This window comes from Phocoena phocoena, chromosome 6 (genome assembly GCF_963924675.1).
Source record: "Phocoena phocoena chromosome 6, mPhoPho1.1, whole genome shotgun sequence".
NCBI lineage: Eukaryota > Metazoa > Chordata > Mammalia > Artiodactyla > Phocoenidae > Phocoena > Phocoena phocoena.
The window spans coordinates 82,447,921-82,473,960 of NC_089224.1; the positions used below are offsets into that span (position 1 = coordinate 82,447,921).

The 26,040-nt window shown below is 45.2% G+C and overlaps 1 protein-coding gene across 1 annotated transcript in view; it reads right to left on the reverse strand.

Annotated features, from left to right (window-relative positions):
• The window catches only part of ANKS6 (ankyrin repeat and sterile alpha motif domain containing 6), a 53,028-nt gene that overhangs the window by 12,041 nt on the left and 14,947 nt on the right, over positions 1–26,040 (reverse strand). The window contains exons 6-13 of the mRNA XM_065879920.1: positions 23,935–24,083; positions 22,422–22,620; positions 21,586–21,635; positions 18,472–18,675; positions 17,223–17,376; positions 14,987–15,156; positions 6,021–6,204; positions 1,028–1,095 (exon numbers count right to left, since the gene is read on the reverse strand). Of these exons, the coding sequence (XP_065735992.1) occupies positions 1,028–1,095; positions 6,021–6,204; positions 14,987–15,156; positions 17,223–17,376; positions 18,472–18,675; positions 21,586–21,635; positions 22,422–22,620; positions 23,935–24,083 (1,178 nt within the window). The remainder of the gene's footprint in view (positions 1–1,027; positions 1,096–6,020; positions 6,205–14,986; positions 15,157–17,222; positions 17,377–18,471; positions 18,676–21,585; positions 21,636–22,421; positions 22,621–23,934; positions 24,084–26,040) is intronic.

Consider the following 26,040-nt stretch of genomic DNA (forward strand, 5'->3'; position numbering starts at 1 on the left):
AATCTACTGTCTGTCTCTATAGATTTGCCTATTCTGGACACTGTATATAAATGGAGTCATACCATATGTGGCCTTTTGTGACTAACTTCTTTCACTTAGCACAGTGTTTTCAAGGCTCATCCATGTTGTAGTGTGTATCAGCATTTCCTTTTTTTTCATGGCCTAGCTACGTTCCATGGTATAGAGATAACACGTCTTATTTATTCATTCATCAACTGAGGGGCATTTGGGTCGTTTCCACTTTTTGCTACTATGAATAGTGCTGCTATGAACGCTTTGTGTGAACACATGCTTTCAGTTATCTTGGGTATATACCTGGGAGAGGGATTTCTGGGTCATAAGGTAACTCTGCTAAACATTTTGAGAAACTGCCAAACTGCAGGACAGTAATTTTTAAAATGTGATGGTGAGCGCTTTAGAGCACATAGGAACCCTCTTAGACTAACACAGACTATTTACATCCAGATACTGAATACAGGTTCATCAGGATTTGCTTTTTCACCTGCTTTAAACCTAAGAACCTGCCAGGTAATCCCCTTCAACTAGAAGGACAGAAACAAACTTCACTAGAGAGAGCAGAGTTCAAAATTATACAATTCTATTATAATAAAACAAGTCATAAGGTCCCCAGGATTTCACTGTTATGAACTGAACCAAATGTGCTGAACAAGAACTCTATTTCCTCAGCTAGCTCAGTGAAAAAGATCAATCTAGGCTTACAGGATGACAACCTACATATTTAGACAACTGTTTTATGGTAAGATATAAATTGACATTCAGAAAGAACATCCTGGGCTTCCCTGGTGGCGCAGTGGTTGAGGGTCCGCCTGCCGTGCAGGGGACACGGGTTCGTGCCCCAGTCTGGGAGGATCCCACATGCCGCGGAGCGGCTGGGCTCGTGAGCCATGGCTGCTGAGCCTGTGCGTCCAGAGCCTGTGCTCCGCAACGGGAGAGGCCACAATAGTGAGAGGCCCGTGTACTGCAAAAGAAACAAAAAAAACAAAAAAACAAAAAAGAACATCCTTACCTCTTGCTCCTCAAAAATGGGCTGATATTTCTCAAGTGATAATTTCTTAAGGATTCCAGTCAGTTCATCTTCAAGAGGGAAAGAATGTAAAATAAGATATTTTAGCATTTGGTAAAATGTATCAAAAGTGATTTTCAAACTTCCATAAAACAGTGGTAATCTTATTTCAAAATTCTACCAGAAACCCCAACACAGAAAACAGATCTAAGGTGTGTTCCTGGGGATGAAGCTGAAGGTGGGTCCCGAGCCACCTGTTGACCATAATCTTCCCTTAGGGCAGGCTCTCAGCATTTGCCAAAACCCCAGATTGGGCTATGAAGACACAAGATGCGGGGGGCAGTTCATGGCCAGGCTCCAACGGCTGACTCTCCAATGGCGGCACCATCAAGTTCTTGGAGTTCTAGCTGCTGGGACTAAAACCCTCCTGTCTGTCCCAGAACAATTTTTAATTATGATTTCTTGACTGTTGTTAGCTACAGCTACAGTAAACACTAATGCCAGCAGTCCTCAGCTAGACAGAGAAAGAACTGGAGAGAACAGGTAGGTGGGCTTCAGACCAGAGTCAAGGTTTGCCTCAAGCATTCGGAGTCTGTGGGCTTCCTGAAGGAAGGGCGTGTCTGAATGGAACAGCAGAGCCAGATGGGCACAGACCAGGGGAAAACAGAAGATTTTGAGTATCAAGTTATCAGAGCAGGGAAGATAAAGGAGACAAAAGCAGCATCTGTGGGGGCTTTAAGAAACATTCCTTCACACATTCGATAAGGATTTATCAGACTAGGCACTGGGGACTCAATAGGGACCAAAGCAGACCATAAGCAGGCTGTCAGGCTCAAGGCAATGAGGAAGAACAGAGCAGGGTGGGGGAGGTTGACAGGGGATGTGAGAATGTTGTTTTATAGAGGGTGGTCAGGGAAGGCCTCTCAGAAGGAGATATTTGAGCAGTAAATGAAGGAGTGAGCTGTGCAGATATCAAGGCAAAGAGCACCAGGCAGCATCCAGACAGTGAGAACAGCAAGTGCAAAGGTCCTGGGGCAGCGGGGGCAGCTTACAAAAGAGTGGACTAGAGGTTAGGAGGTCAGAGGTCCTTTTATTCACTCATTCATCATTCAACAGTGGCTACTACTGTGCCTACTACGTACTGGGAATGCAAGGATGGAAACGTCCATGCTGTGAAGGAACTCAGTGTAGCTGGGAAGATATAATGAAGAGGATGACAGCTGATGCACAGTGCTCACTGTCAGGCACCCTGTATGGATGATGCACCTCCTCTTAACAACCCCATGAGGTAGACCCTCTTACTGTCCCCATTTGCAGATGAGGAAGGCACAGAAAGCTGGGTACCATATCTCGGGTGAGGTCACACCACTAGTCCATGGCACAGCAGGGATTCAAACACAGTGGTTTGGCTACCAGGCTTCTGCTACACACACTGCTCTGCCACTTCTCCCACGGGTGATGAGTATATGGTGAAGGGCATGAATAAGGGGATCTGGGGACAGAGAGGACAGCTGACCAGCCCAAGGGACCGGACAGGCTTCGCAGAAGAGGTGCTAATGAACTAGGATGTATGAGATGAAACGAGTCCCAGTCCACACATAATCCATTAAGGTTCATGATGCCTATCATGCTTTGCTGCTGTCATTCCCTCCACGAGTCTCTCTCCACACCTGTGTGCTGGTAAATGTTTAACAACTGGATTTCTGGGAGGGGGATTGTACGCACGTATATAAGTACATGATTTTACTGATTTAAGGATGTGTGTGCACAATTTACATACAATAATAACTTACACAATACTCTGTATTATAAATTCCATATAGCCAATGCCTTCACTGCATTTCAGGCGTCTCACTGAATGCCTCCATTGATTTTTGCCTTACTCTTGAAGACATAGCCAATGAGTATAGCTCCTACATGAAGGCTCACTAATGCTTCTGTTTACGTGAACATGCGAGATGAAATGAAATGATGAAGACATACGTTGGAACTTCATGTGAGCAACTTTGCTGAATCAGATAATGGTTTTCAAAACCTTGAAGAATATTTTCTCAATTTTTAATGCTATTTTCAATATAACAGGTTAAACAGTTAAAGTTTAACCTGTATGATTAACACTGTCTCTGTCACTGTCTAGATGACATCCAGATGCTCTTTAAAACATTAAATCAAGCCCTAGTGGGTATTTGCTGATTTCCGTGGTATAAATGCCCCATTGTGGTCAATTTCAACCTACCAACATCATGTTCCTGGAAGTGGAACTGGGAAAGAGGCACAGCAGTAACACATCAATACACAGTATTCCCACCACGTAGATAAAAGAGACATAAAGAACCTTAAGAGAACAGGTATTAGTAAAACGCACTAAAAATTAGTAAATAATATATTTTGTTTTAAATGCCACATACCTTTCCATGCAACATAATCAGCTTAATTAAAAGTTCATGCAGTTTGACTTTTTTTTGTCTTCTTTTTTTTAAGCATTTTTATTTTTATTTTTAAAAACTTTTTGGCCGCACAATGTAGTATGTGGGATTTAATTCCCCAACTAGGGATCGAATCCATACTCCCTGCATTGGAAGCATGGAGTCTTAACCACTGGACCGCTGGGGAGGTCCCTGTCTTTTTTTTACACATATTTTTGTTGTTGTAATTTGACTTTAAACAGCTGTGTTTAATTGCCAGCTCAACTGTTTCCTACAAATGTAACAATCGGCTCTGGGCCACCATTCCCGGCTCCCAGCCCCCCACTCTTCTCAGTCCTCCTGGGCTGGCACGAGGGCCACTCTTCAGTGAAGCCTGCCATGGTGCTTCGTGCCTTGCTGATAACACACGTTTGATCCCAACTTGCGTTACAATCATTTAATGTTATTATGTGGAATGTATCTGAATCCCCAGCCTGATGATGAGTTACGCTGACACTGGCACAGGTTACAGCACCCAGGGCCTGCCCCAGTCACCTTCATAGAAGGAATGTGAGGCTGAGAAGGCCACGTCGTCACCGTCCCACCACTTCCTCCAGGAGGAATGAACAGACGGACACAGGTGGGAGGATGAGCAGGGCAAAGGCTTGCATGCAGTCCTTGACTGAGGCTACAGATTTCCCACAAAAATATCATAAAGAATGGCTATTTGGGGATAGATTGCAGGCTCTGGTCTGTAATAATCTAATGCCTGAAGGACAAGGGTCTGGCTGCCTCGGGACCCAGGAACCCCAGAAGGGAAAACTAGGCTTTCTAAGCCAGAGAAGGTAATCTAAAAAGAATTTGCTGTCAGGTCCTCCTGTTTTTATCCCAACTAGGCTTTGCAAACCTTTTTTTTAATAATGAATGAGAGGGGAGCAAAGTGGACATAGACAGTGCATTCTGATGACTGTCTCAACTCTTTTTTGGAAAAAGGTGGGGTACAAATCCCAAACTGAACCTGTAGGAGTTTAGATTCCTGAAAGCCTCTGAGGCAGGAGAGTTCATGGGTAGGGAAATTAAGACTCCACACAGAAAACACAGTTAGGGGGAATTCCTTGGTGGTCCAGTGGTTAGGACTCTCACTGCCAAGGGCCTGGGTTCAATCCCTGGTTGGGGAACTAAGATCCCACAAGCCACATGGTGTGGCCAAAAAAAAAAAAAAAAGAAAAGAAAAAGAAAACACATAATATAAAAAAGAGAAAACACAGTTAGGGAGGAATGGGGTTGCTAAGTGAATCTCTGAAGCTTTTATAAATGATTGCACTAGATATCACAAAACAATAAAAGCAGCCCCAAATAAAGTGGATGCCAATGGCAGTGTACATTTATCAACTCAGTACAGACCAGAGCCTGTGCAGTTGATTTCAACTTATCACTTGCTGGGCAGAACCTGCTCTGCACTCCCTCCCAGTAGCTGCAGCAAGATGCCTGCAAATGCACTTGTGAGGACCACACGCACAATGAGAGTTTCCTCCCCTCTCTGATTTATACTCCTTGATTTGCACCTGCCTGGGCCCCATCTCTCATCAAAGCCCTGCTCCCTCCTCCCCCATCCCTGCTCCCAGGAGCCACCAGAGGGCAGTTGTAAAGGATGAGCTTCTTCTCTCCTTTATCTTTTATATCTTCACATCTTTATCTGGGGCCTCACTGCACAGCCTCTACCCCTGCCCGGCCGTCCGGTCCATCTTCCTTTCCTCATCATCCCCACTCATGCAACTTCCAACGTTCTCCTGGTTACATCTCCTGCTTTTGCTTGCCCTCCATCCACTTCCATTTTCCTCTGAGGAGCTACTTCTCTCCCTCTCCCAATCCACACAGACCTGACCCCAACCCTGGCTCCAAAGGCAGACACACTCCACCCTTGGGGACACAGAGATAGTCAAGGATGGGCAAACAACCCAAGTTGTTATAAATATAGCCAAGACAGGACAATGATCTTTACCCCTGGGATTTTGCTGTACCTACTAAGAAAGTAGCACTCTTTCTGCTGGGGTTGCTAAGTTAGTAGGAAGAAGTAAGCATGAAGCTGCTGGGTATATCCTTGCCACTACTTGAAGAGAGCTTACCTGAGACATGGAGAAAAACACTCCCTAAGCACCTGGATCCAGACACACCTGAAGAACACCCTAGATATTTCCATTATATGAGCCAACAAATTATCAGTTTTTGGTATTGTTTTTGCTTAAATCAGTTTGAGTGGAGATTCCATCCCTTGCAACTGACAGAGTTCTGATTTGTACAAGGTTCAGGGAAAGGTACGTAACTGGGGTCGGAGAAGCAGTTCTATGGGTGTTTGTTTGTATATATAAACAAAACTCACCTACATTCAAAAACTACTATACACCTTTTAGGTATATAAGCTCAGTGAAGACAAAAATGCAAGGTAGAATCAGGGAAGGGGAAAGACAGGTGTTTTTGTCTGACTGAAAAAATGATAAAACACCTGACCTAGGATGGCTATAGCAAAGGGCAGCTGCTAGGTTACCATGGTGAAGAGGAAAGGGTGGGCTTTCAGGACCCAGGGGACTCACCCTCATCAGTGATGGTGCCGCTGCTGGAGCCCCCGCTGCTCTTGGACTGCCGGTGGGATGAGGAGGAGGACACGGAGGACTCGGCTGCCTGCGCTTTGGGAGAAGGTGAAGGCGTGAGCGTGGGGGAGGTGCTTTTGGAGGTAGTGGAAGTTCCAGACAGAGGCCTTTTGCTCGTCTCCAGTTTCTGCTGAAAAGAATAAGACAAATACAATTTTGTGTGTGTGTGTGTGGTACGCGGGCCTCTCACTGTTGTGGCCTCTCCCGTTGCGGAGCACAGGCTCCGGACGCGCAGGCTCAGCGGCCATGGCTCACGGGCCCAGCCACTCCGCGGCATGTGGGATCTTCCCGGACCGGGGCACGAACCCGTGTCCCCTGCATCGGCAGGCGGACTTTCAACCACTGTGCCACCAGGGAAGCCTGACAAATACAATTTTGAGCCCAAATCAATTGAGTCCTTTGCCCACTGGGAGGGAAAACAACTCTTTCATACCAGGACTGGTGAGATTTGGGGTTTCTGCATTTACTCTTGACCTGTGACTGAAATTTTAGAATCCAAGCTATAAGCCCTCTTTATCTGTCTCTGTATGTCTGTAGATTAGAAAGGCCTTTATCCTTCATTGTGTAAATGTGTAATATTTTCTTATTTCCAGAGGTTATTAATAAATTTGATTATAAAGTCAAAAAAAATAAAAAAGAATAAGACAAATACATAAGCCATCACCTGGAGGGTAGACATGATTCAAACAGACACCCACAACAGGGAACACGTGGGACATTTGACTTAACAAGATATCTAACCAGGACTATGACAGCTACTTAAGAAAACATGCAAAGCAGAAACAGTATTATCAAAACAGTTACAGGAAAATCCTCCCCTGGAGCAGAGAGGCAGGGAATGGGATGGAAAAAGTGGCACATAAGGAGCCAGAAAACCCGGGTCCCAGTCCTGCCCCTACAGCTGCAATATTGTGTCCTTGGCTGAGTCCCCTAACCTCTCAGTTAACCAGCTCTAAAATGGAAGTGTGGCTTATTACAAACGAAGGCCCATTCTGCTCTTCATGTTTCTTCATTTAAACCAGTCACTTCTAACCTTTCACCACAGAACACTTATTAATTTTCCTTTGTGTGTGTTGCACACAAAAAGCCCTTCTTATTTTGAAATACTTTATTTTATTGAAGTACAGTTGATTTACAATGTTGTGCTAGTTTTGGGTGTACAACATAGTGATTTGGGTAGGGTTTTTTTTTGCAGTTTACATTCCATTATAGGTTATTACAAGATATTGGGTATAATTCCTGGGACTGTACAGTAAATCCTTGTTGCTTATCTATTTTATGTATAGTAGTTTGTATCTGTTAATCCCATACTCCTAGTTTGTCCCTCCCTGCCCCCCTTTGGTAATCATAAATTTGTTTTCTATGTTTGTGAGTACTCTTAGACTTACAATTATGGAAACTAAGAAATTAACACTGGGACAGTATCAGCTAAACTACAGACGGTACTCAAATACCACTGGTTGTTACACTGATTCTTACTCTGGTCCAGGATCCATGCTGCATTGACTTGTTAGGTCTCCTTAGTCTCCTCCAATCTGTGAAAACTCCTTGGTCTTGCCATGTCTTTCATGACCTCGACACTTTTGAAGAGTCCTGGTCAGGTATTTGTAGACAGTCCCTCAATTTGGGTATGTCTTATTTTTTCATAATTAGATTTACTTATGGATTCTGAGGTTGATGACCACTGAGGTGATGTGCCATTCTCAGTGCATCACACCAGGAGGTACAAAGTATCAGTACCTTATCACTGATGCTAGCCTTGATGACTTAGTTAAGGTGTTGTCTGTCAGGTTTCTCCATTGTGAAGTTACTATTTTTCCCTTTATAACCAATAAATATTTGGGGAGACTTTTTGAGCTAAATATTTTGTTTTTTCTTAAAAGTTTTGCCTGCTAATTTTAACATTCTTTGGTGCATCTTCTCTGGAGCAATTACTACTGTGATGTTCTAATGGTGTTTTGCTATTTCCCTTATTCCTTCCACATTTATTACTTGGAATTCTTCTGTACAGAAGACTTGTTCCTTCTCCCCCGATTTATTTATTCAGTTATTTATTCATATCAGCATAGGCTTGTGGATATTTATTCTCTGGGTTATAATCCAATACTACTGTTATGCCCTGGTCCCTTTTATTGGAGGGTGCTATTTAGAAACCAAAATCTGGATAGTAGGTTGCTCCTGGCTACTGGGATAGCACTGCTTCTAGGTCCTCTCAGTGAACAGAGCAAGGAAATATATGAAGTCTACTAACCCATGCATACACACATAGCTCTACAATAAGTATATTCCTATGTCTATCAATCTGTGTATATATGTATATTTATGCATACATTCATACTGATTCATACTGATACCTCTGACTCCAATCCAATACTCACAGGATTAGTTCTAGCATTTCCCCTTTGACTCAATCTCTGACAGTTAAAAACTGGGCTCATTATCTATAATATATTTACTTATTTGTTCAACCCTAGTATATATATAAAGTGTATATGTACACAAAAGGTATATATATGTAAAGTAGCTTCACAACTGCTACACCATAACGCCTGCAAGAAAAAAAAAAACCTCAGATGAATTGGGAGATTGGAATTAACATATACACACTACTATGTATAAAATAGATAACTAATGAGAACCTGCTGTATAGCACAGGGAACTCTACTTCACTTTGCTGTACAGTAGAAACTAACACAACATTGTAAAACAACTATACCCCAATTAAAAAAAAATCAACTAGAGTACAACGCTTTTGTACAGTTCTTTTTGTCTTTACTTTACTCTCACAATATCCATTTACATGTTTTCTCCCACCTCCTGCAGTGCAGTTATGTCATTCACTTGTAATACAACTACATCTGTTGTCATAGTCTGCATACATCCTTAGGTCCTGGTTGATTTTTTAAAAATTTGCATACAGTAAAAACAACTGTTGTGTACAATTCTACAGGTATTGATAAATACGTAGAGTTGTGTATTCCACCAACAGAGTACCATATGGAACAGTTCCATCATCCCCCACATTCCCTTGTGCTGTCTCTTTCTAGTCAACCCCTCCCCCCATCCCAACCCATGGAAATAACTGATCTGTTTTCCATCCTTACAGTTTTGCCTTTTGTATACTGTCATATAAATGGAATGAAACGATATGTACACTTTTTTGTCTGATGCAGCATGATGCCTCTAAGATTCATTTAAGTTACTGCATGTGTCAGTAGCGTGTTCTTTTACATTGCTGAGTAGTATTCCATTGCATGGATGTTACCACAGTTAGTTTACATGTTCACCTGTTATGACATGTTTCTAGTTTGGGGTATTTATGAAAAAACTGCTGTAAACATTCACAAACTGATTTTTGTATAAACAGAAGTTTAAAAAAATTCATTTGGGTAAATATCTAGGAATGAGAGAGCCAGGTCACATGCTATATATATGTTTAGTTTTATAAGAAACTGACAAACTTTTTCAAGGCAGCTGTATCATTTTTGCATTCCCACCAGCAATGAATGGGAATTCCAGCACTTGTAACTTAATTTTTTTTTAATTTTAGGCAGTCTAATAATAGGTGTAGAGTGCTGTCTCATTGTGGTTTTAAGTAGCATTCCCTAAATAATGATGTTGAACATCTTTTCATATGTTTACGTGCCATCTGCATATTTTCTTTCATGATACTTTTCAGATACTTTGCCCATTTTTAAATTTATTGGTTGTTTTCTCATTGTTGAGTTTTGAGAGTTCTTTATTCTGGATACAAGACCTTTATCAGATACATGATTCGCAAATATATTGTCTAGTCTGTGGCTTGTCTTTTCATTCTCTTAATGCTGTCTCTTACAGACAACAGATATGAATTTTCATAAAGTCGAATTTAACATATTTTTCTTTTATGGATCATGCTTTTGGTACTATATCTTAAACTTACTTGCCAAATCCAAAGTCACACAGACTTTCCCCTAGAAATTTTATAGTTTTTCATTTTGTATTTCAGTCTATGATCCATTTTGAGTTAATCTCTGAATTAGCTGTGAGAAATATGTGAAGGTTCATTTTCCTGCATATTTAATTGTTCCAGCACTATTTGTTGAAAAGACTACCCTTTCTTTGTTGAATTGCCTTCGCACCTTTGTAAAAAAAAAAAAAATTCAGTTGATTATTCTTTGGCCTCTCTATTCTGTTCCATTGACCTGTGTGTCTGTCCTTCCCTAATACTGTACTGTAGTTTTATAGTAAGTCTTGAAACTAGGTATTATGATTCTCTTTTTCATAATTCTTTTGCCTATTATAGTTTATTTGCATCTAAATATAAATTTAAGAATCACTTTCTAGATCTCTACAAAAAGAGCTAGCTGGGATTTTAATTGGGATTACATTGAATCTATAGATCAAATTACAAAAAAATTGATATCTATTTATTTAAGCTTATTTGATTTATCAGTGTCTTGTGGTTTTCAACTTATAGATTCTGTGTATACTTTATTAGATTTATACTTAAGTATTTCATTCTCATAATACATTTTCATATAATTTTATTTTCATACAACACATTTCAAATGTATTGTAAATGATATTTCAAGTTTCATATTTTAAAAGTCTAACTGTTCTAATTCTAATTCTTCATTGCTAGTGTGTAAAAATACATTGGGACTTTTGTATATTGACCTCGTATCCTGAGACCCTGCTGAACTCACTTCTTAGTCCTAGGAGCTTTTGTGTAGATTTTTTTGAGTTTTCTAAGCAGACAATCATATCATCTAAAAATAGAGATAGTTTTCTTTCTTCCTTTCCAATCTGTGTACCTTTTATTTGTTTCTTACCTTATTATACTAGCTATAGTTTTTGGTACAAAGTTGAGAGACAACATCCTTATTCCTGATCTTAGGCAAAAGCACTCAGTCTTTCACCATTAAGTATGATGCTAAGTACAGGTATCTTACATGAGGTCCAGGAATTTCTTTTCAATTCTTAATTTGCTAAAAGTTGTGATCGTGAATGGAGTTTGAATTTTGCCAAGTGCTTTTTCTGCATTTTATTCTTTAGTCTGTTAATATGGTGAATTACTCTGACAAAGTGTTCTTTTGGGGGTGTTTATCCTATTTAGTGTTCTCTTAACTTCCTGCACCTATGGTTTGGCATCCGTCATTAATTTGGGGAGAAATTCTTGGTCATTAAAAAATACATATATATTCCTCTGCACCACCATTCTCTCTTTCTTAAGGGGTTCCAATTACTTGTATGTGAGAGTATTTGATATTATCTCACAGCTTTTGGGTGCTCTGCTTTTTTCTTTTGCTTTACCTTCTTTTTTACTTTGTGTTTCAGTTTGGGTAATTTCTATTGCCCTATCTTCAGGTTCACTGATTCTTTCCTTGGCTGTGTCAGGTCTACTGAGGAGCCCATCAGAGGCATTTCTGATCTCTGTTACAGGTTTTCTATTTCTAGCATTTCCATTTGATTCTTTCTTATAGTTTCCATTTCTCTGCTGAAATTGTTACTCATAGGATCTTGCATGCTGTTCAAATTTTCCACTAGAGCCTTTAACATATTAATTGTAGTTCTTTTAAATTTCCTGTCACATAATTCCAACACCTGTTTCACATCTACATCAGATTCTGATGACTGCCTTACTTCTTGGGAGTGTGGTGTTTCTTGCCTTTTTGTACGTCTTGTAATTTATGCTAAAAATTGGACATCTCATTTAGAATAGTAGAGACCAGGACAAATATTTTCCTGCCTGGAAATGGGTACACCTTTCCTTCTGCTAGGCCTTTAATGCTCCTTCGAGCTAACTACAACCCAGAGTGGAAAAAGAAGTCCCTTTCTTACGTTTTAAAAGACTTTGTCAATAAGCTGCCTATATTATTAAGGAATTCTTCCTTCTGCTTTTTCTATAAAGACAGACATTCCATAATAAAGCTTCTGGTTAAGCAGAAGGTAATTGGTATATCCCTAAGAAATAGATCTATCCCAGCCAAGAGCAAAGAAACACAATACTCTAGGCCTTGTGTGCAGCATTATTGGGGAGGGAGCAGATAAATATAAAATTTGGGATGCTCTGAAATATTTGAACCATTCCTCTCATCCGCAGTGTGGCAGATTGATCATATAATGGCATCATCTCCACCCCTCCCTGGATCAATACCCTTTGCTATGTAACTCTGTGTGGTCTCCTGCACAGAGGGTGTGATGACTTGGTTACTTGATTGGTTTTCAACTTATGCCTTTGACTGGTGCCATTAGAACATACCCAAGCTTGCTGTGGGCATACATGGCCCTGTTTTTTTGGTCACCCCAGCCAAAAGCCAAACATCTAAGTGACCCCCTCAGACCAGAAGAACTGCCTAACTAAGTCAAGACTAAACTGCCCAGCCACAGATTTGCAAGCAAAAGAAATGCCTTCTGTTTTTTGTTTTTGTTTTTTTTTATGCTTTCTGTTTTAAACCACTGTGCTTTCGGGTGGGAATAGAAATTCCCAGTGGGCCTTTGGGCTTCCTGAGATCTGGGAAGTGTTGAAGCATACTCTGATCCCATTCCCCCCAGTTCTGTGTCTCCTAAGGCACACTTCATGTGAGAAGCCATGCCTTACAAATATCCCGCCATCGCAGTGGTGCTTGTTTTAAGCAAAGTACAAAACCCAGGTTTAGGAGGCTCATATTTTGAATACTAATTTCTAATTCTTCCTAAAGGAGTCTTTGAAAAGCACTTCATGTCTCCATTTTGCTGCTGGAGCCTTTGACAGAAAGCCCACTCCTGTGTCCTTTGGTTTAGGGCAGTGGTTTCTAAGAACTTGGGCTGGGCTGGCTGCAACACTCTCTGGGGAGAAAAACAGATGCCCCTAACCCTACCCTAAGAGTTTCATTCAGTTATGCTGTGTGGAACCCAGTAATCTGAATTTTTAAATAGCTCCCCAGGATTACAGCATATTCTTATGTTAAGAATATCAGGTGATCATTAAACTGAATCGTTTCCCCAGTCTTCTGTTTCCTGAATGCATCTTTAGACACAATTTCCTTTCATCAGAACACACTTGTATATAGATTAAATGATAGGTGCATCCAAGTGAGGTAATAGTTAATATAATTTATAACTTAGATGCCTACCTATTTCCAACACCAATTAAAAGAAGCTAACAATATATAACACATCTAATAAGACCATCAAAATAGAAACAGAAAATTTTAGACAACAGAGAAGAGGAAAACTATATCAAAATTCTAGAGTAGCAGATTTACCTTAATGAGTAGCTGAGTCTCCTACCAGCAAAGGCAAAAAGTGAAATATGCTAATTATAGAATTCTTACTATCTGATGAAATAAAATGTATCGAAGTATCTGATGAAATAAAATGTATCGAAGTATCAGTAGAGACATTTTTTCCGTAGAGCTGAATTCTAAAAGGAACTTAATTACATAAATCCTATTACACAAGTAATTTTTAACATAATAGAAAATATGCTAATGTATAGAGAGAAATTTTTTCTGGAGTTATATTGTAAAGAAACTAATTATACAGGTCCAACTGTGTAAGGGACTTTGAATAACAAAAAGAGTTGTATAACCAACAGTGGTTGGGCAGAAAATAAAGACTATTTCTCATACATCCATTAAGACATCAATCTCTGGAGGCACTTCTGGGCAAAGGTCCAAGGGTGAGGCCTTCAGACGATCTAAATTTTCTCAGGGAAAAAGCTTAAGACATCTAGAAAATAAGATGAAGAGTGCGGTTGTGCCTGGACTTGGGGTCCTCTCAGAGGAGGAAATGGGCTATACTGCCCCACTGCAGGGGCACCTGGAGAGCTATCTGGTAAAGGAGCCAGTTCATGCTCATGACTAGGTACCCACACTCTGGGGGCTCACTCCATTAATCAGCCTCGGAGGAGGGACTCAGGAGGTGGAGGGGGAAGATTCTGAAGACACTGGAAGACCTCCCCTCCCAGAGGCATGTGGGGTTTTCCACGCATTGCAAATCCCAGTTTGCTACCAACGTGGTGACCGCTCTGGGGCTACACTAATGGAGGAAAGGTGCCAGAGCAGGGAGGTGAGGCCCTGGCTCTGTCCTGCCCACCAACCTTCCTTTAGCTCCTTTCCTACACCACACTCTCATCTCCAGCGCTCTGCACGTGCCGTCCCCTCACCCTGGGACAGTCTCCCCCTTGCCCCACCCTTGCCCCTTTCATCTGGCACTTCATCCTTCAGAGCCCTGTCTAGATGTCACTGACGCCCTCAAGCCTCGGCAGAAACCCAGCCGTGCCCCACAGCATCCTCCCCTCTCCATGACAGACCCTACCACACCAGTGTGAGACGGCTGTGTCTGTAGTGACACCCTGAGAACGGTCACCAAACCCCTGGTTCACTGCTGGATCCTCACTGCTGGAAGTGCCAGGCACAGAGCAGATGCTCCAAAGATGTGGACAGTGGATGCATAAGGAAGGAGTACAAATACTACTGCTACGACTGTCAACAGTAAGAGCTGACACTTATACAGGCATACCAGGTACCAGCCCCATTCTAAATGCTAAAGTGTGAGGCTGCGATTAGAACCCAGGCAGTTGCTCCTGAACCCACACTCTGAACCCTTTTGCTCTAAATCAGTGAACAAAAGCATGTGCCATGTGAGGCTGGATGACCAGTGCAGGGCTGGAGAACTTAGTGCTCACCCCGGCACCACACCACACCTCAGCACCCCTCCCACCTGGAGGTATCCTGGAGATTGGGCGAGAGGTGAACACACGTGTGCAGGAGACCAAGGGCACAGGGTATGATCTCGGTAACCACCCTTCTCAGAAAGCCCAGGTGCGGCCAGATGGGAGGTTTAGTCCTATCCCACGACAGTGGCACCGCCTGTGCTCCCCAGGCGTGGACCATGCTAGAACAGGACCTGTGAGCATCAGAGGAGCAGACAGAAACAAGCACCTTGCCACCAGGAACACTGCCGCCTGCAGAGGAGACCAGGAGCTCAGACGGGCTGGAGCTAGGCGCTGGCCCAACAGGACTTGACCGATGGCTGGGCTTCTGCTCAGATAATCCGGCTGCTTTTTTCCTCTGGGCAGCGATCTGGGACAGAACACTGTCTATGCTGCCACCTGAGGAAACAGGAATAGGAATGACTGCCTGGGTCCAGAGCACTGCAGTGCGGGTGGTGGACATCAGGTGCCGACCTGGCTGAGCCAGAGCCCCGTTTCCCAGATCCCCACCCCTGGCTCTGGGTCAGGGCTAACCACAGGAGGACTGTGCATGACAACTGGCAGGTGGACGGCCATCAAGGCTCCAGTTTGTCCTCGCTTTCCCCCGAGCCACGGCCAGTTCAGTCAGCCGCCAGTGGGCACAGACAGCACGCCCTGCCCTGGGTTCTCCCAGCAGCCCCGCTGCAGCGCCTGCCAGCAGCTCCACATGCCGCCACGCCAGGGCTCCTCTGCCATCATCCAGCCCCCGCTTCTGGATCTCTACGCCCCCAGCTACCCCCACAGTTGAGTCAATAACTTTCTCACTCCATAATACTCAGGGGGTTAGCTTCCCTGACTGAATCCTGACTGCCAAGTTCCCTCTCCCTGTTTCCCCAAACCTACCAGCAACCTTGAATTATTAGGAAGGAAAAGGGGAAAGTGATAATATCCAGAGTGTGGGAGGGCACTGGAGGGAGAACACTGATATCTGACATTTATAGAGCACTTACTAGGTCTGGAGGGCAAAGTGTAAAGCTTCAAAGACAGGCACACCCACTGCCCCCGTCACCCTGATTCAAAGGCACTTACATTAAGCAAATCGCTAAGCAAGCAGGCAAGCGCAGAGCTATGGAGCCATTACTTAGAGTGGGATCTCCAAGAGCAAAAATCGAGAACAGCCTTGGTGTTCAACAAGAGGGAACTGGTGAATTCAAACTGACACCTCATGTAAGTGGAGGGCTGTCTGGTTATTTAGAAGATGCTGTAGCTACACGTGTATTGGCATAAAGAGGTGTTTACAACATGGTAATGGGTACAAAGAGGAAAAAGGTTACAGAGCAGACTATACTGGGAAGTCAGCCTGCTTGCGTGCAGGTCCTGGCTCTGCTACTTCACAGCTGTGTGGCCCTGGGCGAGTTATTTAACTCCCCTGAGCCCCAGTTCCCTCCTCTGTAAAGTGGAGAGGACACCTCACAGGTTGTTGGAGGACTGAAGGAGATAATCTATTTAAAGGGCACTGTGCCTGGCACACACTAAGTGCTTAATAAATTATTATTATGCTTTCAAAAATATGCATTAAAGTACTTTGCGAAGATATACACCAAAATGTTAACAATGATCCCTAGTGGGTGAGATTATACTTTTTTTTTTTTTCTTTATCTGGTTTTCAAGCTTTTCCATAAGAAGCATGCATTCCTTATGTAATGGCATAAAGCAGGGTGCCTTCCTGCAAAGCTGGCTTTGGTTAATCCTGGATCCCCTGGGGGAGGACCAGAAAATATCCTGTAACCAGCCTCATTACCTATTCCCATATTCTGGTGTTTTGTTTTGTTTTTTATAGTATTTACTATCATCATATTTTTAAAAAATTATTTGTTTATACCAGAATACAACTTCCTACAGAACTTTGAATTTTTTATTGCTAAATGCTCTATCGCCTAGACATTGCCTCACATCTAATAAGTGGTCAACAATATTTGCTGAAAGAATATGGTAAACAAATGTAAGGATGTGAAAAAAATTAAAATTAAAGAAAAAGAAAGTATGCTAATAAGCCCCAAATAACTGTGGGGCAATTTGCTTTGAGTCTTAATTGTCTCTGGGCAAATCTCCTGTGTGTCTCTGGGCAAATCTGTCACCCACTCTGAGCTTCAGTTTCCTCATCTGTTCATGGAAGGGTCAGGATGAGAAGATATCTAAGGTTTAATCTTCAAGGATTTTAAATACCGCAAAAACACCATGTATTTCTCTTAGTTTCTTGTAAAATTTTCCAAGAAAATAAAGCATTATAGATTATTTCTTCCCCTCCCCTGCCCTAAGAAAATGCATAGAAGAAACTATGAATTGTGAATTCACTGAAAAATCCTTTAGGCACATCAACGAGAAAGACAGGTTGTATGCAGTGGTCTCTAGGACTGTCCCCAGTTCACACCCTCAACCCCAAGGGATCTTCCCACCTCCCCGGAGTGGCCTGCTTGGGTACCCACCTGAGCGGTTGTGCAGCTCCCCACCGTGCCTGCTCATGCCTCCTACCCCACTGGAGCCACCAGAAGAATGAGGTGAGTGGTTGAAGTTTCCAGAATTGGCAGGAGAGGCTGGGCTTCTGGAGAGAGACGGAAATTTAACTGGCCTGACGGGAGTCTGCAAGAACAAGGTGGATATCACAGTTAGGGTTTGCTGTTCATTCCTGCACAGCAGGATCTGATGCACAGATCACAGTGGTAAGGGACCTGGAGTTCAGCTGGCCCACCCCAGCCGGTGCTTGCATCCACTGGCACGTCCTTGCCCACCGGTGCTCATCCTGCTAGGAGTCCCCCAAGGGATGGCAGTTCACATCTATCTGCTGACAACTTGACCGACCATTAACTCAGGCTGAGCACCTGTGACATCGTTTCCTACAGGTCACCCACCTGCTCCCATGTGGTGGACTAATGTAAACCCACTCTGTCCATTTTTGAGTACCTCCAGCCACCAGGCCCTTGGTCTCCAACTAGTGATTTGGTATTATGACAGTCCAGGCAGGCAGCAGCAAGCAGTGGGGGTCAGACAGAGACGGGGGCCCTGAGGTTCTCCAATCAGTCGACACAAAGCGGCAGGGTCAGGTCCTAAATCCCTATCCTCGGTTTGCCCATTTACTGTACCTACATTATTTACAGTCTACACATATGGAGATCAGCTCCCACAATGGGACGGACTACCTCAGTATATCACAGAGACACACTGAGGGCCACCAAGTCAGAAACCACTGTGGTCAAAAGGAGACAAGTCACACTTTCTGGTTGCAAGAAAATACTAGTAGCACACATAGTTGCCTCCCAGTGTTGAGCTTGGTCCTGGACCTGTGCAATGTAGTATGGAACTTAATTAGAGGCCAAGAACCTGATTTCTGGTCCCAGCATCCCCGCCCCAACTTGGCTGGGTGACCTTCAGCAACTGACTTCCCTTCTCTGGGCTGTTTCCTCATCTACTAAAGGGAAGGGTGGATTAGATCAGGTCTTCAACCTGTGTTCCAGGGAGAGGGGCTCCCATTTTCACTCCATTCACTCTAACATTTTAATCTACTTACATATTAAGTTCTTTGGTAGGGTTTCATTAGACAAAAGAATATCACTCATTTAAAAGAAAATAAAAAGCTTCAGCCCCCCTGGATTAGTGGGTCTCAGGTCCCTTCTGCATGCAACACATCACAATGTCAGTGAGTGGTGACGTGTAAAGCATGTCAGCTGGACAACTTACGGTGTCTGTGCTCCCGCCGCCCACAGGTTGCCCCCTGCTGGCTCTCTGGGGCCGCACAGTCTTCATGGGGTCTGCCTTCCCGTTGTGACATGTCCGGGACCGATCCGAGCTCCACAGCTCAAAGCTGGAAGGGGGTAAGAAAGGGGGGATGACTGCCTTCAGCTTGTCGCTTGGGAGTCTGGTGAAGGGGGCTCCATTCCGAAGCTGAAAAAGACAGGCTGTGGGTTAGGCAAGCTCCAAGAGGGCTCCCGGCTCTGCGAGGAAGGTTCCAGGTTTCCCCTGCTTCTCAGAGAACGGCAGCACTACCTACCCCTCCACCCAAGCCAGAAACCCACATGATGTCCTCAGCTCTCTTCCCAGCAACCAAGCGATTCCCACAGCTGCTCTGCTCCAACTCCCAGGTTCTCTTGTATCTGTCCACAGCAGAAACACACAACAGGGGCGGGGAGTATGGAGAGTCGTGGGGTAGCCAAGAGGTGATACGTGTGCTGTGATGGGGCAGCACAGGGGAGGGGCCACCTCTCCCTGCAGGTAGAGAGGGCATCTTGTGGGTGCGGGGGCACTTGAGCTGAGCCCAAAGGACAACAGAGAGGTTTGGGGAAAGGGCACTGCAGACGGAGGGAAGAGAATGTGGAAAGGCCTGGAGGCAAGAGGAGCAAGACCAGTGCACAGAATTGCAAGGACACTGGTGTGACCAGAGCTGGGGGTTTCAGGAGGAGGGGATGAGGGTACTGGAAGGCCCAGGCTGGCTCTCTGTGAACCCAGCCAACCCTCCCATCCCCCATCCCACCACTTCCTTCCTACTCCAGCCACACCTCCCACTGCTGACATTTTTAACTGCAATTTAAGTTTTGAAAATGTGATTTGGGGTCAGTATAAAATCCACACAATGATGACTGGCGGATTGTCAAGGAAAAGCTTTCACACAGTCCAAGCTAACTTTAATTAAGAAAAGACAGTGAACTTGGTGCCAGATGGTGCTTTGCAGGGAAGGGCATACCACAGCTAAACCTGCCTCGGGAGCCAGGCAGGTGGGCATCTCCACAAGGATGGCTGCAAACGCCCACTCAGCAGAGCCCCGTGGCCATCCTCCAACCGCCACGGGGCAGGCAGGCACACTGGTGCCCTCTAGAGGGCATGAGGAGGTGGGACAGGAGAGCAACAAGATGGGAGGGTGGGCATCCTGGGTTCCCACCCTGGCTCTGTCCTGCTTTTCTGAGAGTCCGTGAATAAGGGCTGTCCCCTCTGGACCTCGACAACCTCATCTGCCTAAGGGTATTCATCAGAGCTGTTAAAACAATGAAAAACTAGGAACCCCAAAGTCCAGCAGGTCAGTCTTAGATAAAGAGATGAGGGCACAGTCCCATGATGGAATGTTCATCCTGCAGCCATTGGATGTGATGGGACCAAAGAGTATTTCTGACACAGAAAAGATGGTCATGACAAACTGTTAATATACCAGGTTCAGCACAATATGGGGAGGATAACAGTGCCTGACCTGGCATGGTTGTTGGGGATATTAAGTGAGTGAATACATGTAAAGTGCTACAAATACTTAATAAGCATTTGACTGGTACATACTTAGTGCTGTGTTAAGTATTTGTTTATTATATATAACACGATATCATATTCACAGATGTGAAAAAATGATTAGGGAAAATACTCAAAAGATATATGCCACAAAATGTCAATCATGATTATATCTGGATGTGTGATCAAGGGCAATTTTATTTTTCTTTATACTTTACTGCATCTTCCAAAATTTCAATAACAGCATTTGTCTTCATACTGAAAGTAATTATTGCTATTTAATAACATTATTAAATGTTGGGTGGTACTAGTCCCACAGTCAGTGTGCAGACACCAATTTACGCCTATTACACAGCAGGGCAGAGAAGGCAGATCCTGGTCAGGGCTCCGCAGGTCCTGGGGCACCTTAGTCTTTTGGGGGCTCCTCTGCTCCCTTCTTCTCTCCAATACTGCCCTCTCCTGGCCAGCCTCCAGATTAAGGCCTCAGAGCTAAAGGGACTTGAGCCCAACTCCAACCAGGAGACTCTCACTTCAGGGAAGAGAAATGAAGCCCACAGAAGTGAGGTAACATGTCCAAGGTCACACAGTAGATAAATGAGAGCTCATTCTGGGCCAGCCACTATGTTAAGAACTTCCTGGGGATGATCTCATTGAAAAACCACAACCATGAGAGATCATCCCCTAAGTTAGAGAAGGCTAGCTATCACCTAATGTCCATCCTCGATATCCTCCTCAGCAGACACACCTGATATTTAGATGGGCACACGACCACTCGGAACAAAGACTTCATCTCCCAGCCTCCTGTGCAGTGTGAATGGGCCATGTGACTAAATTCTGGCCCATTTAATGTAAGCAAAAGTGATGTGTGAGTTTCCAGGAAACTTCTTTAAAGACACCTGGCATGTGCCTATGGTCACCTCTTCTCCCCTCATCTTTCCTGTCAGCTGGAGTGAGGTAGTAATGGACAGAGCTCTGGCAGGCATCTTGGACCAAAAGGTGACCTTGGTAGTAGTAGCCATGGCTGGTAGACCAACAGGTAAAAGGAACCTAGGTCCCAAACTCTATGGAACAATAAACTAGTCTTGAACTTCACTTACTTGACAGAAATGCGATGCTGTCATATATTTATGCCAGTTATTTGGGGATTTTCTGTTACTCGTAGCTGAACCTAATCCTGATACATCTCTAATTTATAGATGAGGAAACTGAGGCCTCTCTCAGGCTGGAAACATACCCTCCTCTTTGACTTCTCTCTCCTTGGCTTTCCGTAACCAAAAGGGTGAGTTCAATGTCACCCATCAATTCCTATGCCTACAAGGCCCCTGTCCTCAGTACTGCCTCCCTGAGAACATGATTGGGGATTACCTCTGGCTGCTAAGCACAAGCACAGCCTTACCTGCAATTCAGGGCTGGCATCTGTCCTGATTTCTCGGTGCCAGAGATATACCCACTGTTACACATTTTGATATCGACCCCATCTGTAACCACCACAGAGAAAGACAAACGCCTACATCCCTTCTTAGAAATCAATCCCCTAACGATTGGTAGAGACCTGAAATGCTTTTAGAAAAGCCCCACACTCACCATGGTTGTCAATAACACATCTTCCTTTTCTCCTCTTGTGCTCCCAGGACCTGAGAAACAAATAGAAGTTTCCTGAAATGACCCCACCCCCACCCCACAAAGAGTTCATGGCATGAGGACAAATGACCAGGTCAGCCTTCATCCTGGAAAACCAACTCTCCTGAGTGATTGAATACTTAATAATAATTGGTATTCTATATCTGAATAGAAGGAAAGCACTTAAAAGTTATCTTAGAGTGTGTTTTCAGCTTTTCCATAAACCACTGTCATGCTGGGTCAGACAGTGGTACCTGCAGCTCAATAGTCTGTCTCAAACAGTGGTGCCAAAGGATCTAGTCTGGGTGTGGGAAGTCTGACTGTTAGAAGGGATCTGATCTAATTGACGTCCCAATCAGTGTGGGAATCTCCTTCAGTGCCCTGGCAAAGTCATCCAATCTGTTGAATACCTCCAGTGGTGGGGAGCTCACTACCCCCAGCCCAACCCTGGTAATTCACTCTATTTCAAAACACTGTCGGTGCAAGACCAATCACATTCGGCAGGTGGGAAAATCGCCGATCGAAGGCAAGAGAGAGGCAGTGACTGGCCAGTGGTCTCTCAACAGGGCATGTGGGACAGGAGCCTGGGACTCGTGCCACCAGCTTCCCCATTCTACCACACTGACAGCAATTATGTCCCTTCTTTGCCAGACCAGCCACTCTGCCCCAGTGTCACATTCCAACAGCATCTCACCTCTGGCATCAGCCCAGGAGGTGGGACAAAGGGAAGAGGGTAAGGGCAAAAAGGTTCAGGGTTTGACCATTCTGGAAATTCTACCACACATGCAACTTCTTCTTACCATTGTCTTTGGTCGTGGGGGTCACGTCGGGGAGCCCAGAGCGGCTCGTCTTGTCTGGGGGGGGTGCCCTCATTGTGGAGTCCAGTGCTGGCTCTGGCTCATCACAGAAAGGCAATGGCTGGTTGCTGGACAGCCCACGGGGCAGTGTCTGCATCAGTTTGAGCTTCCGGAACCGATTGGACATTCGGCTCCACCAGGACTGCCAAGGAAGTGCAGAGCAGAGGTCATGCCCCAAGAACACCTAGCCCAGGGACAGTGACCACACTCCACACGTGCTTCCCTTCCCCTCTCCTGGGCCCACTGCAGGCATTACCAATCAACCATAGCACCCTTTCCCAAAAGCCATGGTTCTCTCTAAATCCTTCCTGACCCAGCCCTTAGGGGGCCTTTCCAATAGGCTGGAGTTGGCAGTGAACCCTATTTGCTAACCCTCTTCCAATCAATCTCCTTATTGCACAGATAGAGAAACACAGTCCCAGGGATATCAATTTGCTCAATGTCTTACAGTCAAACAGGGACAGACAGGTGGACACAGAGGCAATACCAAACACCTTAACATCTATTACTGCATAACCTCCTTCCCCCTATTCCAGTAACAATGTGAGAGGTGTCAGGGTGTCCACACCAACGCCTGGACCATCTGCTCCTGTAGCTGATGCCTTCCCACCTAAAGAGAGGACAGGTGCCACCCCTAGGGTGTCTACATAATCCCACGATAACTCAGGGGTTACTGGCACAGCGCCAAAGGGAGGCTGTGAGAGCCTGGCCTACAGAGATGGCAGTGAGGCAGGAATGAAGAGATCTATGCAAACAACACTGTGAGGAAGAATCCAGGGGCCTGAGTGAGCGACGAACATGAGAAGAATGCTAAGTCTGCAGATCTGAGAAGGTGCTAGAACCCCAGCCAGGACAAGGGAAAAAATAATTTTGATTTCCAACAAGCAGAGCAGGGCTCGGAGGATAAGAAATTCAAAGAGAAACATTCAGCTTGCAGTTTAGAAACAGGCAACTGGAGCTGGGTTTTGAGGTTTCCGGAAGAAGCTGACGGGGGTCTGTGGACCACAGGGAGATCCTAGAACGGTGCAATCAGCAAATACTTTCCACACTAAAGCACAGGCCACAGACAGATGGCCTGGAAGAAGAGGTGTTCAAGGTTGGCCAGCTCAGTACTACATCATGCAAAAAAAATGTTTAAATTCCCTACATTTACAAATTGTGTCTCTGCATCAGAATCTGGGTTTCTAGCTTCTCCTGAAAAAGATGGGAACATGTGGCAACATGGACCCACATACTTGCAAAGCAGCGACTAAGGCCACTAAGTGGTTACGATCACCCCAGTTTTCCCTGGTCCCCACCGTTCCCTATTGCTCACCTCCAGCTTACTTCCTGCCCCTACTGGGCCCCCCACCCCAGCCTACACCAGCCCTGGGTAACAAGGAAGCGGCAAGCATCTCCCCGCTTCACCCATTCTAGCCTGGCTCTCTAACGCCATTTAAGACAAGAAAAGTCAAACCTTAAGTCCGCCTTTGTCATCAGGCAGCACTGGGACACTCCAGGGCTGTCGGACCTTCGAGTGGGGCGGGGGTGGTGAGTGGCTGGGCCGGCCTTTGTCTTTATTCACCTGCATGCAGACAGATGCCAGCAGTCGAACAAGTTCCGTGTCTATGGACACAAAAGGCAGCATTTTACCTGCAAATATGTCTGTCGGGCCATGGGGTGGGGGCCCAAGATGACCCCCATCAGCCTGAGAACTCAGCCCCACAGCTCCAGAGCCTGTGTTACTCCAGGATCAAGGCGTCCCTGCCCCTCCACTGGCTCTTCAAAAGGTGGCAAACAGGTGAGCAGGGCTTAACCCATTTAACCAGAAATAAAAGCCAGAAGTCCTGTCCTACCAGGAAGGCAGAGGGGTGGTGAGTTTAAAAAAGTACAGGCTTGGGACTTCCGTGGTGACGCGGTAGTTAAGAATCCGCCTGCCAATGCAGGGGACACGGGTTCGAGCCCTGGTCCGGGAAGACCCCATATGTCGCGGAGAAACTAAGCCCGTGCACCACAACTACTGAAGCCCACGTGCCTAGAGCCCGTGCTGCGCAACAAGAGAAGCCACAGCAATGAGAAGCCCGTGCACCGCAACGAAGACCACTTGCAACTAGAGGAAGCCCACATACAGCAACGAAGACCCAACACAGCCATAAATAAATAAATAAATAAATAAATTTATTAAAAACAAATAATAAGTAAAATAAAACAGCTGTTGTTTAAAAAAAAAAAGTACAGGCTCTACAGCCAGATGACCGAGGTTTGAATTCTGCCTCTGTTCCTCCCTGGCCATGTAACTGCAGGTAGATTAAGAGGTGACATTAGTACCACCACATAAAGGTATCTGGAGGATTTGAGGTAATTCCTAACATACAGTAAGTGCTTAAGAAAGGTTAAGTAGTATTAGTTATTATTAACTCAACTAGGCTATTGAAAAAACAACAAACAGGACTGAGAAGAAAATACTACCAACTATTAATATGCTTTTCTCTTGATGACTGTTTCCTTTTTTTCTCTCCAAGTGTTCAATAATAAGCATGTGTTTCTTTGAAAATTTCAGGCAAAAACTTCATTTGAAAACCCACTAGGAAAAAAAAACATCCATTGGGGTAGATTGTTTCATTGGGAAAGGGAGTGGGGGAGAAGGGGGGAGCGGGAAGAGACACAGGGAAAGAGAGGAGTCTGTCAGAGGAAAGCGTGTGGAGGAGGGAGGGAGAGGAGGCCGGGGTCCCAGGGAGACTGATCCTGAATGATGTGAACCGTAGCTACGTGAGGAGCGAGTTCGCTGCACTTGGGTGGAGGGCCCTATCTCTCTAGCAGGGCTCAAGTCTTCCCAGACTCCGGGCTCCTCCCCTCTACAAGCAGCTCTGCTTCCCTCGCTGCTCTCCAAGGATACAACAGGACCAGCACGTATCTGTGATGTGTGGGGCCCGCAGGAGGGGAGGGTGGCGGGGGAGATGATGCTGGCGGTAAGGAAGGGCCTGCCACCTCCACAGCTAAGGGAGGCCGCAGGAGTCCCTCCATCAGACACCGAGGAGGCAAAGTCCTCCCCTCCACCGCCAGCTGCTTAGAATCTGGCTCAGGGCTCAGAGCCTGCGGGCCAGGAAGGCCTCCCAGCTTCTCCCGCTCTGGGGTGAAACTCGGGGGTCACGAGAGAGACAATAGGTAAGACAGACCCTGCCCCCTGAGCTGGCTAATTGGAAGCCCCAGGTCCCAGAGGAAGGCCTGTCAAAGTGGGGGAGGGTCTGAGGTGCCAGCTGGGGGCTTAGCAATGGCGACACCTCCAGCACAGGACCCTTGACCTGCAGCCTCCACCTACACAATTAAGCCACGAGGGTCACTGCTTACTCTGATTCTGCTCGTGAGAGGGGCCTGTTTCCTCCAGAGCCAATCAGTTTCTGGCTGGGAGCACAAATACCAATCTAGGATTTGTGCAGTCTGCCAAGGCCTTCCCTCCTGGAGACTCCCAGAAGGCTGGAGCCGAGAGAGGCCTCAGGGACTACCTGGTCCCAGCTCCACCCTCCTTGGGAGGAGTGAAGACTTGCCTGAGGCTGTGTGGGGAGCTCTGGGAGTCTGAGAGTGG